Consider the following 11,559-nt stretch of genomic DNA (forward strand, 5'->3'; position numbering starts at 1 on the left):
GAGCAGCCCCCCGGCCTGCTACTGTGCAGGAAATGGCGAATCTTCTACTTGCAAAGCGCGGCGAGACCCCCCCTCAGACAGTCGGCAAGAATTGGGTTACAAACTTTGTTAAAAGATATCCTGAGCTTGCCTCTCGCTTCTCACGACAATATGACTACGAGCGTGCAAAAACAGAGGATCCAAGGGTCATCCAGGAGTGGTTTGACTGTGTTCTTTGTACAATCAAAGAGAATGGTATCCTTCAGGAGGATATCTATAACTTTGATGAGACAGGCTTTGCAATGGGCCTCACAGCAACTGCTAAGGTTATTACTCGATCTGAATACTATGGTTGGCGCTCACTTTTACAACCTGGAAATCGCGAGTGGGTTACAGCCATTGAAACAATTAATGCCTCTGGGTGGGTGCTTCCACCAGTGATTATCTTCAAGGGCAAGGTCCTTATTAAAGGCTGGTTCGATGATCTCCCATATGACTGGCGCTTTGAAACAAGTCCAAATGGATGGACTACTGATGAAATTGGACTTCGATGGCTTCAAAAACACTTCATTCCAGCGACAACTAGTCGTACACATGGGAAATATCAACTTTTAATCCTTGATGGCCATGGGAGTCATTTAACTCCTAAATTCGACCAAGTTTGCAAAGAGAACAATATTATACCAATTTGCATGCCAGCACACTCTTCACATCTTCTGCAACCACTTGATATTGGGTGTTTTGCTCCTTTAAAGCGTGCGTACAGCCGGCTAGTTGAGAACCAGATGCGGCTTGGGTTCAACCATATTGACAAGTTTGACTTTCTTGCCGCCTACCCAATTGCTCGTGTGGAAGCTTTCCAATCTCAGACTATTCAAAATAGCTTTGCAGGAGCTGGTTTAGTGCCATATAACCCAGAGCGAGTGCTTTCAAAGCTTGATATTATACTCCAAACACCATCACCCCCGGGTAGTCGTCCAATAAGTCAATCAAGCCAGTTTTCACCAAAGACACCTCAAAATCCTATACAACTTCAGCGGCAGGCTAGTTCAATTAAGGCTTTGCTAAAGCAGCGCTCAAGAAGCCCTCCAAGCCCGCTGAAGCAGCAAATCAACCAAGTTCTCAAGGCCTGTGAGATCCAAATGCATTCAACTGCTCTACTAGAGGTTGAAGCACGCAAATTACATGCTGCCCATGAGAAGCAGAAGCAAAAGCGCCGACGATCTAATAGACAGATACTAAATGAGGGTGGAATGACTGTTCAGGAGAGCCAGCAGATCATACAGCATCCTATAGAAGCAATTGAAGCACCAAGACCCGTCCCTGCAGAAGCACCAATTTCACCTAATTTGCCAGTTCCTGCGAGAAGGAAGCTACCAAAATGTAGCATATGCGGACAGGAAGGACACAGGTCAAACCATTGCCCTCACAGATAGTTCTTTACCTAATATACTGGCGTTAATGTGGTTAAAAATGCGTTCAAAAGAGTAGGGTAGGCGGTAGGGTGGCGGGTCGCTTGGGGTGGCGGGTCGCTTGGGAAATACGTTATGTTACATGTAGTTAACTAAGTTAGTTAGACCCCATGTCTGCCTGGAGCTGAGCAGGCAGCAGCGGTATTGATGCCTGAATAAACAGGCATAAAGAGTCGTGCCTGGTGACACTTCGAGGGCTTAAAAGGCTCGTATTTCTTTCCTTTGATATTCATCTTCATCTTTCTCTTCAATTTACTTGATTTTATGTTATATTCTCTATTTCAATAATTTGTCTTTGCTCATGCCAATTAATTGAACTGATCATTCTAGTTAACATATATCACCGATAACCACCACCACACCAAACAACCACAATGGCACCGCGAACATTCAAAAAAGCCATCGTCGCCGTGAGCGGCACCTTCCCCGGATACAAGCAGGGTACGTGATTCCTCACACTCACCATTGCAGCCCTCAAGAACAATAACTGATCCTTGTATACATACAGCCGACCTGAAGACCCTGGTGGAAGGTCAGGGCGCGACGTTTAGTAGCAGTGTGTCGCAGGATTGTACGCATTTGGTTACGACGGAGAAGGATGTTGAGAAGGGGGGTGTTAAGTGTATGTTGTCTTGTGGTTGGTGATGGTGATCTGGGGTGCTGATGAACGGAACAGTCAAGACTGCTTGTGGGATTAGTACCTGCGAGGTTGTGAATTTGGCTTGGTTACTGGAGTCGGTTGAGGCGAAGAAGCCGCTTCCGGTGAAGAGTTATTTGTTTACGAATGATTCAAGTTCTCCGGTCCCGCAGGGTAATGGAGATGCCACTGCCGTTAAAAAGGAGGAGAAGGAGGTTAAGAAAGAAAAGGGCGGCGCGAAGAAGCGGACTCATGATGATGCGATAGGTGCTAATGGGGCTGCCAATGGAGAGGACGAAGATGAGTCGAAGAAGATGAAGGACTCGCAGAAAGCGTCGTCCAAGAAGCTTGTTGTTCCTCTTGATGAGGGCTGTACCTTGGGTGGTGAGTTGAGCGATACCTGCTGGTTGGATGGCGCTGACTATGATAGGTTACTCCGTTCATATCGATGATTCAGGTCTGATTTGGGACGGGACTCTGAACCAGACCAACGCTGGCCAGAACAACAACAAATTCTACCGCATTCAGCTTCTCGTGAGCCCCAGCTCCGACTACAGAACGTGGACTCGTTGGGGTCGCGTCGGAGAGCCAGGTCAATCGGCTGTTCTGGGAAGTGGCGGTTTAAATCAAGCTATGAAAGAGTTCGAGAAGAAATTCAAGGACAAGACCGGTCTAACCTGGGAGAATCGGTTGAACACTCCCAAGGACAAAAAGTACGCCTTCCTCGAGCGCAACTACGAAGACTCGGACGACGAGGAAGACAATGAAGATCAGGTTGTCAAAAGGGAAGAGAGGGAAGAGAGGGAAGAGACGCCCGTGGAAAGCGCTCTGCCCCAGTCGATCCAGAACCTCATGACCTTCATCTTCAACCAGCAGCACTTCGTCTCCGCCATGGAGGCCCTGTCTTACGATGTCAAGAAAATGCCTTTGGGAAAGCTGAGCAAGCGGACGCTCCACGATGGATACCAGATCTTGAAAGATCTGTCGGATCTTCTGGCCAACCCTGGTTTAGCCAATTCGAAATACGGAAGGACTGTCCCGGCTGCCGCGGAGGATCTTAGCAATCGGTACTTTACGACAATTCCTCATGTGTTTGGTCGCAATCGACCACCGGTCTTGTTTCATGACAAGTTGATTAAGAAGGAGGTTGAGCTGCTGGAGGCGTTGACGGACATGGGCGTTACAAATGCGATTATGAAGGACTCCAAGGATGTCGAGAGGGAGAGAGTTCATCAGCTGGATCTCCAGTATAACAGCCTGGGAATGGAGGAGATGACTCCAGGTATTTTTTTTTTTTTTTTTTTCCCTCTGATTTTGATATGTATCAGCTAACAATCCCAGTCGAACCCAGTACGGCCGAGTTCATTGAGCTCGAGCAATACCTCAACCACTCACGCGGAGCAACCCATAACATGAGCTACAAGGTAATCAACATCTTCCGCATTGAACGTCCCGGCGAAACAGACCGCTTCTCAAATTCCTACGGTGCCATTCAGAACCCCAACCGCCGTCTCCTCTGGCACGGCTCCCGCAGTACCAACTTCGGTGGTATCCTCAGTCAAGGTCTGCGCATCGCACCTCCCGAAGCCCCCGTGAACGGTTACATGTTCGGCAAGGGTGTCTACTTTGCCGATATGTCTTCCAAGTCCGCCAACTACTGCTGTCCCTACAACTCTGGTAACATGGGTCTGCTGATGCTGTGCGACGTGGAGTTGGGAGATCCCATGTACGAGCAAGAATATGCCAACTGCAACGCTGCTGAGGACTCGAAAAAGGAAGGCAAACTTGCAACACTTGGACGTGGAAGCAGTATTCCAGCCGGTTGGAAGGATGCTGGGTCCGTGCATGAGAGTCTCAAGGGGGTGACGATGCCGGATGTGGGCATGGGGTCGAAGAATGAACAGAAGGGGTGTTCGTTGATGTACAATGAGTACATTGTGTATGATATTGCGCAGATTCGACAGCGGTATCTGTTCCATGTTAATATGCGATAGCCTCTTCCTGTTTCTTTTGCTTTTGCTTCTCAGCACGTTGGCGTTCAGGATCTCTCGACTGGGTATGGCTGGATGGTTATACCATATGTACGATAATTTACGAATAATGTAAAAGCTCTTATGCTCTCTTACTGTGCCTAAATATCTGAATAGCACAATACGCACGTCACTTCACCAAGTAAACACTGCCAGTCCTCTTTTGATTCTACAACTCGACCACTCGCCGTGACTATCTTTCTATTCCCCAAAACCTACCACGACGGACACCGAAAAGCACACCTCGACATCCTCGACTATGGCGCAGCAAAACACAACCACCGAACAATATATGAGTTGCAGTGGTATCTCAACAATGATCCTGAGGACTTGCTGGATGTGTTTCCGAAGAATTACACCCGACGATTGAAGATGATGAGGAAGGATTGTAAACCTAAGGAACTGAAACCGAAGTCGTTCATGGATTTCAGGGATTTCAGGAAGAGCCTTAATATCATGGACACGGTGAGGACAGTGGATGCCATAATGTGTGTCTATGAAGCTTTTCTACCTCAAGTAGCTCTAAAAGAGGCCATAGCAAATAGAATCTGTACCCTCGACTTGCTTGATTTCCAGATTGGGTACAGTTAGATGATCTTCATGCACCGATGTCTCTGTTAAATGGATTACGAACGGTGCTCCATCCTTAAAACATCAACCCAAGAATATCCGAATCCGCCACTCTCTTCTATTCCTGGACAAACCCGGACAAATATGGGCCATTTGACACAGGTAATCCTCATCCTCCCCATCAACGACACCCTCTCTTTTCAAAGCATTGAACAATCCCCCTACAAAACACAGACTATTCCAACCCTCAACCTCATTCCGTACACGCGCAGTACCCGCAATCTCCTTGATCTTGCTCGCCTTGCTAGGTTCCACAGTACATATGGGGACTAGCCCGACAAGATCTCTTGAGAGGCGGACATTTGGGGGTTTGATTTCTGGTTCGTAGCGATAGCGACCGGTTGAGCCTTTGACTTCGAAGGTAGTTTTGATGGGGTTGGAGGGGTCGTTGAGGTATAGGGCCCAGTGTTCGTGGGTGTTGTTTGGGTCTGGGGGGTTGGAGATGGTGACGAGGATATCCCTCTTATTCCAATAATCATCATCCGCAACATCAAGAATACCCACTTGCTCCAACAGCTCCAACAAATCAAGCACATAATCCTGACTGTTCCATTTTCTAATATCGCTCCTCACGGGAGTCCTGCTCGCAATATCCTTTATATCGTCCATTTTGCTGCTGCCCATGTTGGATAAGTGAACCAGTTCAACTAGACCTGGCAGGGAGGGGACCCATCCATGAGACTCATAAACGGTCCTTGGCTTGTAGCAAAGGCTACCAAGTCGGCCTCTGACCTGGAGGAGGCTTCCTGAGCTCTAGTCGTAATATCCTTAAAGCAATATAGCCCAATATTTATAGGCGCTATTTAGGTTGTTGGTAATAGCGATAGAGATGCTCATGGTTTGTGGATGGTGGCTTTTTATGGTTAGATATTGAATGAGAAAGGGTGACTTGGTTGACTTACAGTGATGTTATACGCGGGTTTTGTTTGAGTTGTTTGTGAAGAGCTGGGTGAGATGATGGTGACAGATATTTATATCTGCAGCTGGGGTTGTATAAACATACAAACAGCTTGGATCCAACAGCCAGTGAATGCCACTGTGTATGTCTGACTCTTTTCTAACGTATTCAGGAATATCAGGGGTTTGGGAGATTTCAAGGTGAATAATGGCATTACATTCATCCTGAGCGAGGGATCCCTATACTAGGAGTCCGTATCGATTTGCGATTTGTTTCGGTTGGATGATTGAATATACCATCATGTACAGATGGTCTGGTGGAATAATAGAAACAGTCCTCGTGAGAGGCCATAATAGACTCGGCTCTAACCAAGAAGGTGAACCCTACGCTAGTCCCTCAACCTTCCCCTGCACATAGGCCCTCCTCTCCTTATAACGCTCGCCCTTCCCATCAATAATACCTCCCCCCTCCAGTGAACCCAACAAATCAAGCACATAATCCTGGCAATTCCAGCCGCTGATATCATTGCGGATAGTAATCTTGCTCGCAACATCCTTGATCTGAATCGTCTTGCCAGCATCGACGCGACATAGCTTGACTAGCTCCACCAGACCTATGGATTCAAGATCCCGGGCTGTTTCTGGCTCGTAGCGGAAGCGACGGTCTGAGCCTCTGGCTTGGAGGAGAACATAGCCGGGGTCGTCCGGATTGGGGATAGCGAGGGCCCAGTGTTTGAAGACGCTGCCGGGGTCATTAATGATGGCGACGGAGAGGTTCATGGTGGTGTTGTAGTTTCTACAATATTAGAATGGTTTAGGAAGAAGCGGGGTTGTTGATGTGACCAACGCTGATTAGTTGTCAAGTATGTTGGATTGGGAAGATATTTATTTGTGAGGCGAGGCTAAAATATGCATAAAACAATGGTAAAAGATGTCTGTTCCTGAATATAAGCAAATTTTACTCCGCAGCTAACCATGGTCTAGATTCGATTTCCCGAGTCCATTCTCTACCCAAACCTTCCTCTCAACCAGCTTCCTTATACGGGCTTTAGACAAATTATAACGAGCATCCAGATCAATCACCTTTCTTTTCTCCAACGCCTCCAACAAATCCAACACCCAATCCTGCGAATTCCACCCGTTCACCTCATTCCTCACAGGAACAAGATCCTTGATAGTATCCATTGGGTGTGGCTTTAGTGCTGTCATTGGTACTGGTCTCGGTGAGAATGTCTGATGGTTTCTACGGGCACGGTTATTTATCTCTTTACAGCTACTGGCAAACAAGCAAAAACGTTGGATCTGATATGTAAGAATTGTCATTAGCCTGCCAATGCCGACTTTCTCGGCACCGACCCGAGAGACGCGATATTTCTACCAGACTATCCGACGATATCGTGATCGGTAATGGCCGATGACAATAGTACTGTTTGCTAGGGTCCCTGGACCCTGATACGACCCATTCCTTATCAGTTGCATGATCGGCAATCTCCGCTTTGCTTCCCCATATAAGCTCGGGATCCCCTCTCCAATTCAATTCCATCACTTGTGGTGTATACTGTACACTACTGAGAGAAAATGCCTTCTCTACAATCGCTTGCGATCACCACAGTCGCCGGTCTGGCGAGCGTTGCTGCCGCTGGTCAAGACCGCAGCTATTTCCCTCCATCACCGGAAGGGCTGACGGTCGTTGAATCGAAGCACCAGGAGGGTGTGAAGATATCGTACAAGGAGGTACCGTCCCTACTAGTATTTCCTCTATAATGTGTGAAGCTAATGAAAACAGCCCGGAATATGCGAAACAACTCCCAATGTCAAAAGCTACGCCGGCTACGTCCATCTCTCTCCCGGCGCACTCTCCAATGTAAACGTGCAACAAAAGTACCCCATCAACACGTTCTTCTGGTTCTTCGAATCGCGCAAAGACCCCAAGAATGCGCCGCTATCTATTTGGATGAATGGTGGCCCTGGCAGTTCCTCAATGATCGGCCTGTTGCAAGAAAACGGCCCCTGTCGCGTCAACGAGGACTCAAACTCCACCGTCTTGAATCCGTGGTCGTGGAACAACGAGGTCAACATGTTGTACATCGATCAGCCAAATCAGGTCGGATTCAGTTACGACGTACCCACGAATGGGACCTATGACCAGGTATCTGGCAACTGGGACGTGTCTCCTTTCCCTGATGGCGTGGTGCCGGAGCAAAACAATACGTTTTATGTTGGAACGTTTCCTAGCCAGAAGAACTATACCACGGCGAATAGCACGGAGAACTCGGCCAAGGCATTGTGGCATTTCGCACAGACGTGGTTTACTGAGTTCCCCGAGTATAAGCCGCATGATGATCGCGTGAGTATCTGGACGGAGTCGTATGGTGGACGGTACGGGCCTTCGTTTGCGGCGTTCTTCCAAGAGCAGAATGAGAAGATTGTCAAGGAGAAGGCTAAATATCATTACATCCATATGGATACGCTGGGTATTCTCAATGGCTGCGTGGACCTCTTGACGCAGTCACCGCACTATCCGCAGATGGCCTACAACAACACCTACGGCATCGAAGCGATCAACAAGACTCAGTATGAGAAGGCAATGCGCGCATGGAGCAAACCTGGTGGTTGCAAAGATGGCATCCTCAAGTGCCGTCGTCTAGCAGCAGAGGGTGACCCCAAAATGACCGGCCGCAATGCCACCGTCAACAAGTTCTGCTCCAAGGCGAGCGACTTCTGCAGCAACGAAGTCGAAGGCCCATACATCAACACCTCCGGCCGAGGCTACTATGACATCTCCCACTTCGACCCCGACCCGTTCCCCCCGCCGTACCACAACGGCTTCCTCAGCCAGCACTGGGTGCAAGGCGCGCTAGGCGTCCCCGTTAACTTCACCGAGTCCGTCAACAGCGTGTACAACGCCTTCAGCGCTACCGGCGACTACGCCCGCTCCGACATCCACGGCTACCTCAGCGACATTGCGTACCTGCTCGACACCGGCGTGAAAGTAGCCCTCGTCTACGGCGACCGCGACTACGCCTGTCCCTGGAACGGCGGAGAAGCAGTCAGTCTGCGCGTAGACCACGCAGAAGCCCACCAATTCCGCTCAGCCGGGTACGCCCCGCTACATACTAACGCCTCCTACGTCGGGGGATTGGTGCGGCAGCACGGCAACTTCTCCTTTAGCCGGGTTTTCGAGGCTGGCCACGAGGTACCCGCTTACCAGCCACAGACGGCATATGAGATTTTCCATCGAGCCATGTTCAACCGCGACATCTCGACGGGACAAGTTCCCACTGCGAACAACGACACGTATTCCACACAGGGACCGTCTTCGTCGTGGTCGGTCAAGAATGAGGTGCCGGATAGTCCGGCGCCAACGTGCTATATTCTCTCGCTGGAGGCATCTTGCACAAAGGAGCAGGCGAAAGCTGTGTTGAATGGATCTGCGCTGATTCAAGATTATATTGTTGTTGAGGGGGGTGAGGCTGAGCATGAGCATGTTAGCAAACGGTTTGAGCTAGTTTGATAGAGACCGTACATAACTGTATATACGTTCTGGAATGACTATAGCTATCCTTTCCTAGACAATGCCACTTTAGCGAGAGTACTCGGGAGCATACATATTATATTCGCCCTACTACTTGTACTTGTAATAAGACTATGCATCACCGGAAAAGGCTCCATGGCCGTCTTTCATTGCACGGCTGACAAGCAGACGATATTGTGAGCGAAGAGGCTATTATGAAGCCAGCCGAGGAACTTGCACGCCGAAGGGGCATCACCTTACGGCTTGAAGCATTTCGAGATATGCATAAATTACATAAGCAAGCATAAACCACGTGACTGCGCACAGACTACCCCGCATTAGGCAAGTGCACAAAGTGATGCTAACAATCGGGCCCCTCATTGCTGTTTTTTGCATCGTACATATTGGCAGGGGCAGAGGCTATCTCGCTTGATACGCATTGAATCTCTATTGTATGTAGTATGATAGTAACGGGCGTCGCTGAAACCGCAGAATCTTCGCGAACCTTCCTCGCTTGGCCGAGCGTTTTCAGGTCACGTCACACGTCACCGCTGGAGGACTGTCGCTTGTTCGTCTTAACTTGTTTTCGCTCTTCATTCTTACTATATCACTATCTTCTGCGCTGTGTTGAGCGTTCTATCAAAGCGACTACATAGTACAAACATACCGAGGAGTTACGAACTGCGTCAGATCAAGCAAGTCGTCTCGAAGCTTCGACGTCATTCGAGATCGTCCCAGACCGCACTTCGACTCTGCGAACTCGTGATTTTAACGGTTGCTGGCCAACTGAGCAATTGTCGGTATCGCAAACGCTACAACAATTGAATCTGCACCATGGTTGCGGAATCGAAATTATACGATGCGTTAGGCGTCAAGCCCGATGCGTCGCAGGATGATATCAAAAAGGCATACCGGAAATGCGCGCTGAAGTATCACCCGGACAAGAACAAGGATGACGCCGGTGCAGCGGAGAAGTTCAAGGGTGGGTTTCTTTCTAACGAACCGTGTGAATTGTACTAACAACATATAGAGGTCTCCCAAGCCTACGAAGTCCTTTCCGATCCTGAAAAGCGCAAGGTCTATGACCAATTCGGTCTCGAATATCTCCTCCGCGGCGGACCTGCGCCATCGCCAGGTGGCGGTGCCGGTGGTGGTGCCGGTGCATCGCCCTTCGACGGCGGAATGCCCGGTGGTTTCGGGTTCGGTGGAGGCATGCCCGGTGGTGGTGGTGGTGGTGGTGGTGCGCGGTCATTCCACTTCTCGAGCGGCCCCGGCGGCGGCGGTGCCAACGGCTTCCGATTTAGCTCCGCGGACGATATCTTCAAGAACTTCGCCAAGGCTAGTGGTGGTGGAATGGGTGGAATGGACGATGATGATATCTTCTCGATGCTTGGTGGTGGTTTTGGCGGCGGCGGCGGCGCTGGTCGTGGCTTCAGGTCGGGGGCTGGCGGTCGCGGGCCGGGTTTCCAGCAATCCCGGCGCGCACCTACGCCGGAGCCGACTGTTGTGGAGAAGGAGTTGCCGTTGACGCTTGAGGAACTTTTCCGGGGGACGGTTAAGAAGGTTACTACGAAGAGCAAGGCGTTTGATCCTAGTGGGAAACGGACTGTGCAGGATGTGACATTAGAAGCGAACATCAAGGCGGGTCTGCGGACGGGATCCAAGATCAAGTATAAGGGTGTTGGAGATCAGGAGGAGGGTGGTCGACAGGATGTCCACCTTATTGTGGCGGAGGTAAGTTACATTTAACCCAAGACTCTTGAAGGTCTGTACTAACAAGTCTACAGAAAGAACACCCCAACTTCAAGCGCCAAAGCGACCACCTGATCACAACAGTCGAAATCAGCCTCAAAGAAGCCCTCACCGGCTGGGAGCGCATCGTGCGCACAATCGACGGCAAATCGATCCGCGTCTCGAAACCAGGTCCTACACAGCCTGGTCACGAAGAACGATTCCCCGGTTTGGGTATGACGATATCCAAGAAGCCGACTGAACGCGGTGACCTGGTTGTCCGGGTCAACGTGCGGTTCCCGGCCAGCCTCACTCCATCGCAGAAGGACGTCCTGAGGGATGTCCTTCCATGATTTCTTCTTTTCCTTTTTGTATTATGGTTCAGCATTGTTTTGGCGTTTGCGGTGTGCGAGCGATGGTTGATACTCGTTTCTTGGATTGATACTCTTGTTTGAATGAAATGGATTGTGTTTTATATATACATCATGTATAATAGCGAAGACAACACCGTGTTTGACTACGAAGTAGTTATATGTACCTGCTCAATGATATGACGAATTCAAACCAGCTTATCTTATCAGTACTAGCCCGATCGGGTGCGGAGAAGCATCCGAACAGCTCACAGCTCACCATATCACCTCCAACACCTCTACACTACACTACACTCTA

The 11,559-nt window shown here is 49.5% G+C and overlaps 5 protein-coding genes across 5 annotated transcripts; 3 read left to right on the plus strand and 2 right to left on the minus strand.

Moving 5' to 3' along the window:
• Positions 1–1,825: 1,825 nt before the first annotated feature.
• On the plus strand, positions 1,826–4,082 carry ASPGLDRAFT_119889 (putative poly(ADP)-ribose polymerase PARP; the record flags this gene model as incomplete). Its single annotated transcript, XM_022540099.1, has 5 exons — positions 1,826–1,892; positions 1,960–2,073; positions 2,128–2,469; positions 2,519–3,370; positions 3,430–4,082. 5 exons carry the CDS (start codon positions 1,826–1,828, stop codon positions 4,080–4,082), a joined length of 2,028 nt encoding a protein of 675 aa, XP_022404025.1.
• A 690-nt stretch (positions 4,083–4,772) lies between these two features.
• On the minus strand, positions 4,773–5,372 carry ASPGLDRAFT_23358 (uncharacterized protein; the record flags this gene model as incomplete). The annotated part of the gene is made up of 1 exon (XM_022543277.1): positions 4,773–5,372. The coding sequence occupies one exon, from the start codon at positions 5,370–5,372 to the stop codon at positions 4,773–4,775; it is 600 nt and encodes a 199-aa protein (XP_022404026.1).
• A 408-nt stretch (positions 5,373–5,780) lies between these two features.
• Positions 5,781–6,810, minus strand: ASPGLDRAFT_166032 (uncharacterized protein). The gene is made up of 2 exons (XM_022542621.1): positions 6,493–6,810; positions 5,781–6,441 (listed from the first exon to the last, which is right to left on the minus strand). Exon 2 carries the CDS (start codon positions 6,423–6,425, stop codon positions 6,030–6,032), a length of 396 nt encoding a protein of 131 aa, XP_022404027.1. The 5' UTR covers positions 6,426–6,441; positions 6,493–6,810; the 3' UTR covers positions 5,781–6,029.
• A 413-nt stretch (positions 6,811–7,223) lies between these two features.
• Positions 7,224–9,159, plus strand: cp1 (putative carboxypeptidase S1; the record flags this gene model as incomplete). Its single annotated transcript, XM_022544254.1, has 2 exons — positions 7,224–7,379; positions 7,432–9,159. 2 exons carry the CDS (start codon positions 7,224–7,226, stop codon positions 9,157–9,159), a joined length of 1,884 nt encoding a protein of 627 aa, XP_022404028.1.
• Positions 9,160–9,565: 406 nt separating this feature from the next.
• Positions 9,566–11,459, plus strand: ASPGLDRAFT_43884 (putative DnaJ domain protein Psi). Its single transcript, XM_022545901.1, has 3 exons — positions 9,566–10,141; positions 10,190–10,893; positions 10,947–11,459. Exons 1-3 carry the CDS (start codon positions 9,994–9,996, stop codon positions 11,241–11,243), a joined length of 1,149 nt encoding a protein of 382 aa, XP_022404029.1. The 5' UTR covers positions 9,566–9,993; the 3' UTR covers positions 11,244–11,459.
• Positions 11,460–11,559: the final 100 nt, after the last annotated feature.

This window comes from Aspergillus glaucus, assembly GCF_001890805.1.
Source record: "Aspergillus glaucus CBS 516.65 unplaced genomic scaffold ASPGLscaffold_4, whole genome shotgun sequence".
Classification (NCBI taxonomy): Eukaryota; Fungi; Ascomycota; class Eurotiomycetes; order Eurotiales; family Aspergillaceae; genus Aspergillus; species Aspergillus glaucus.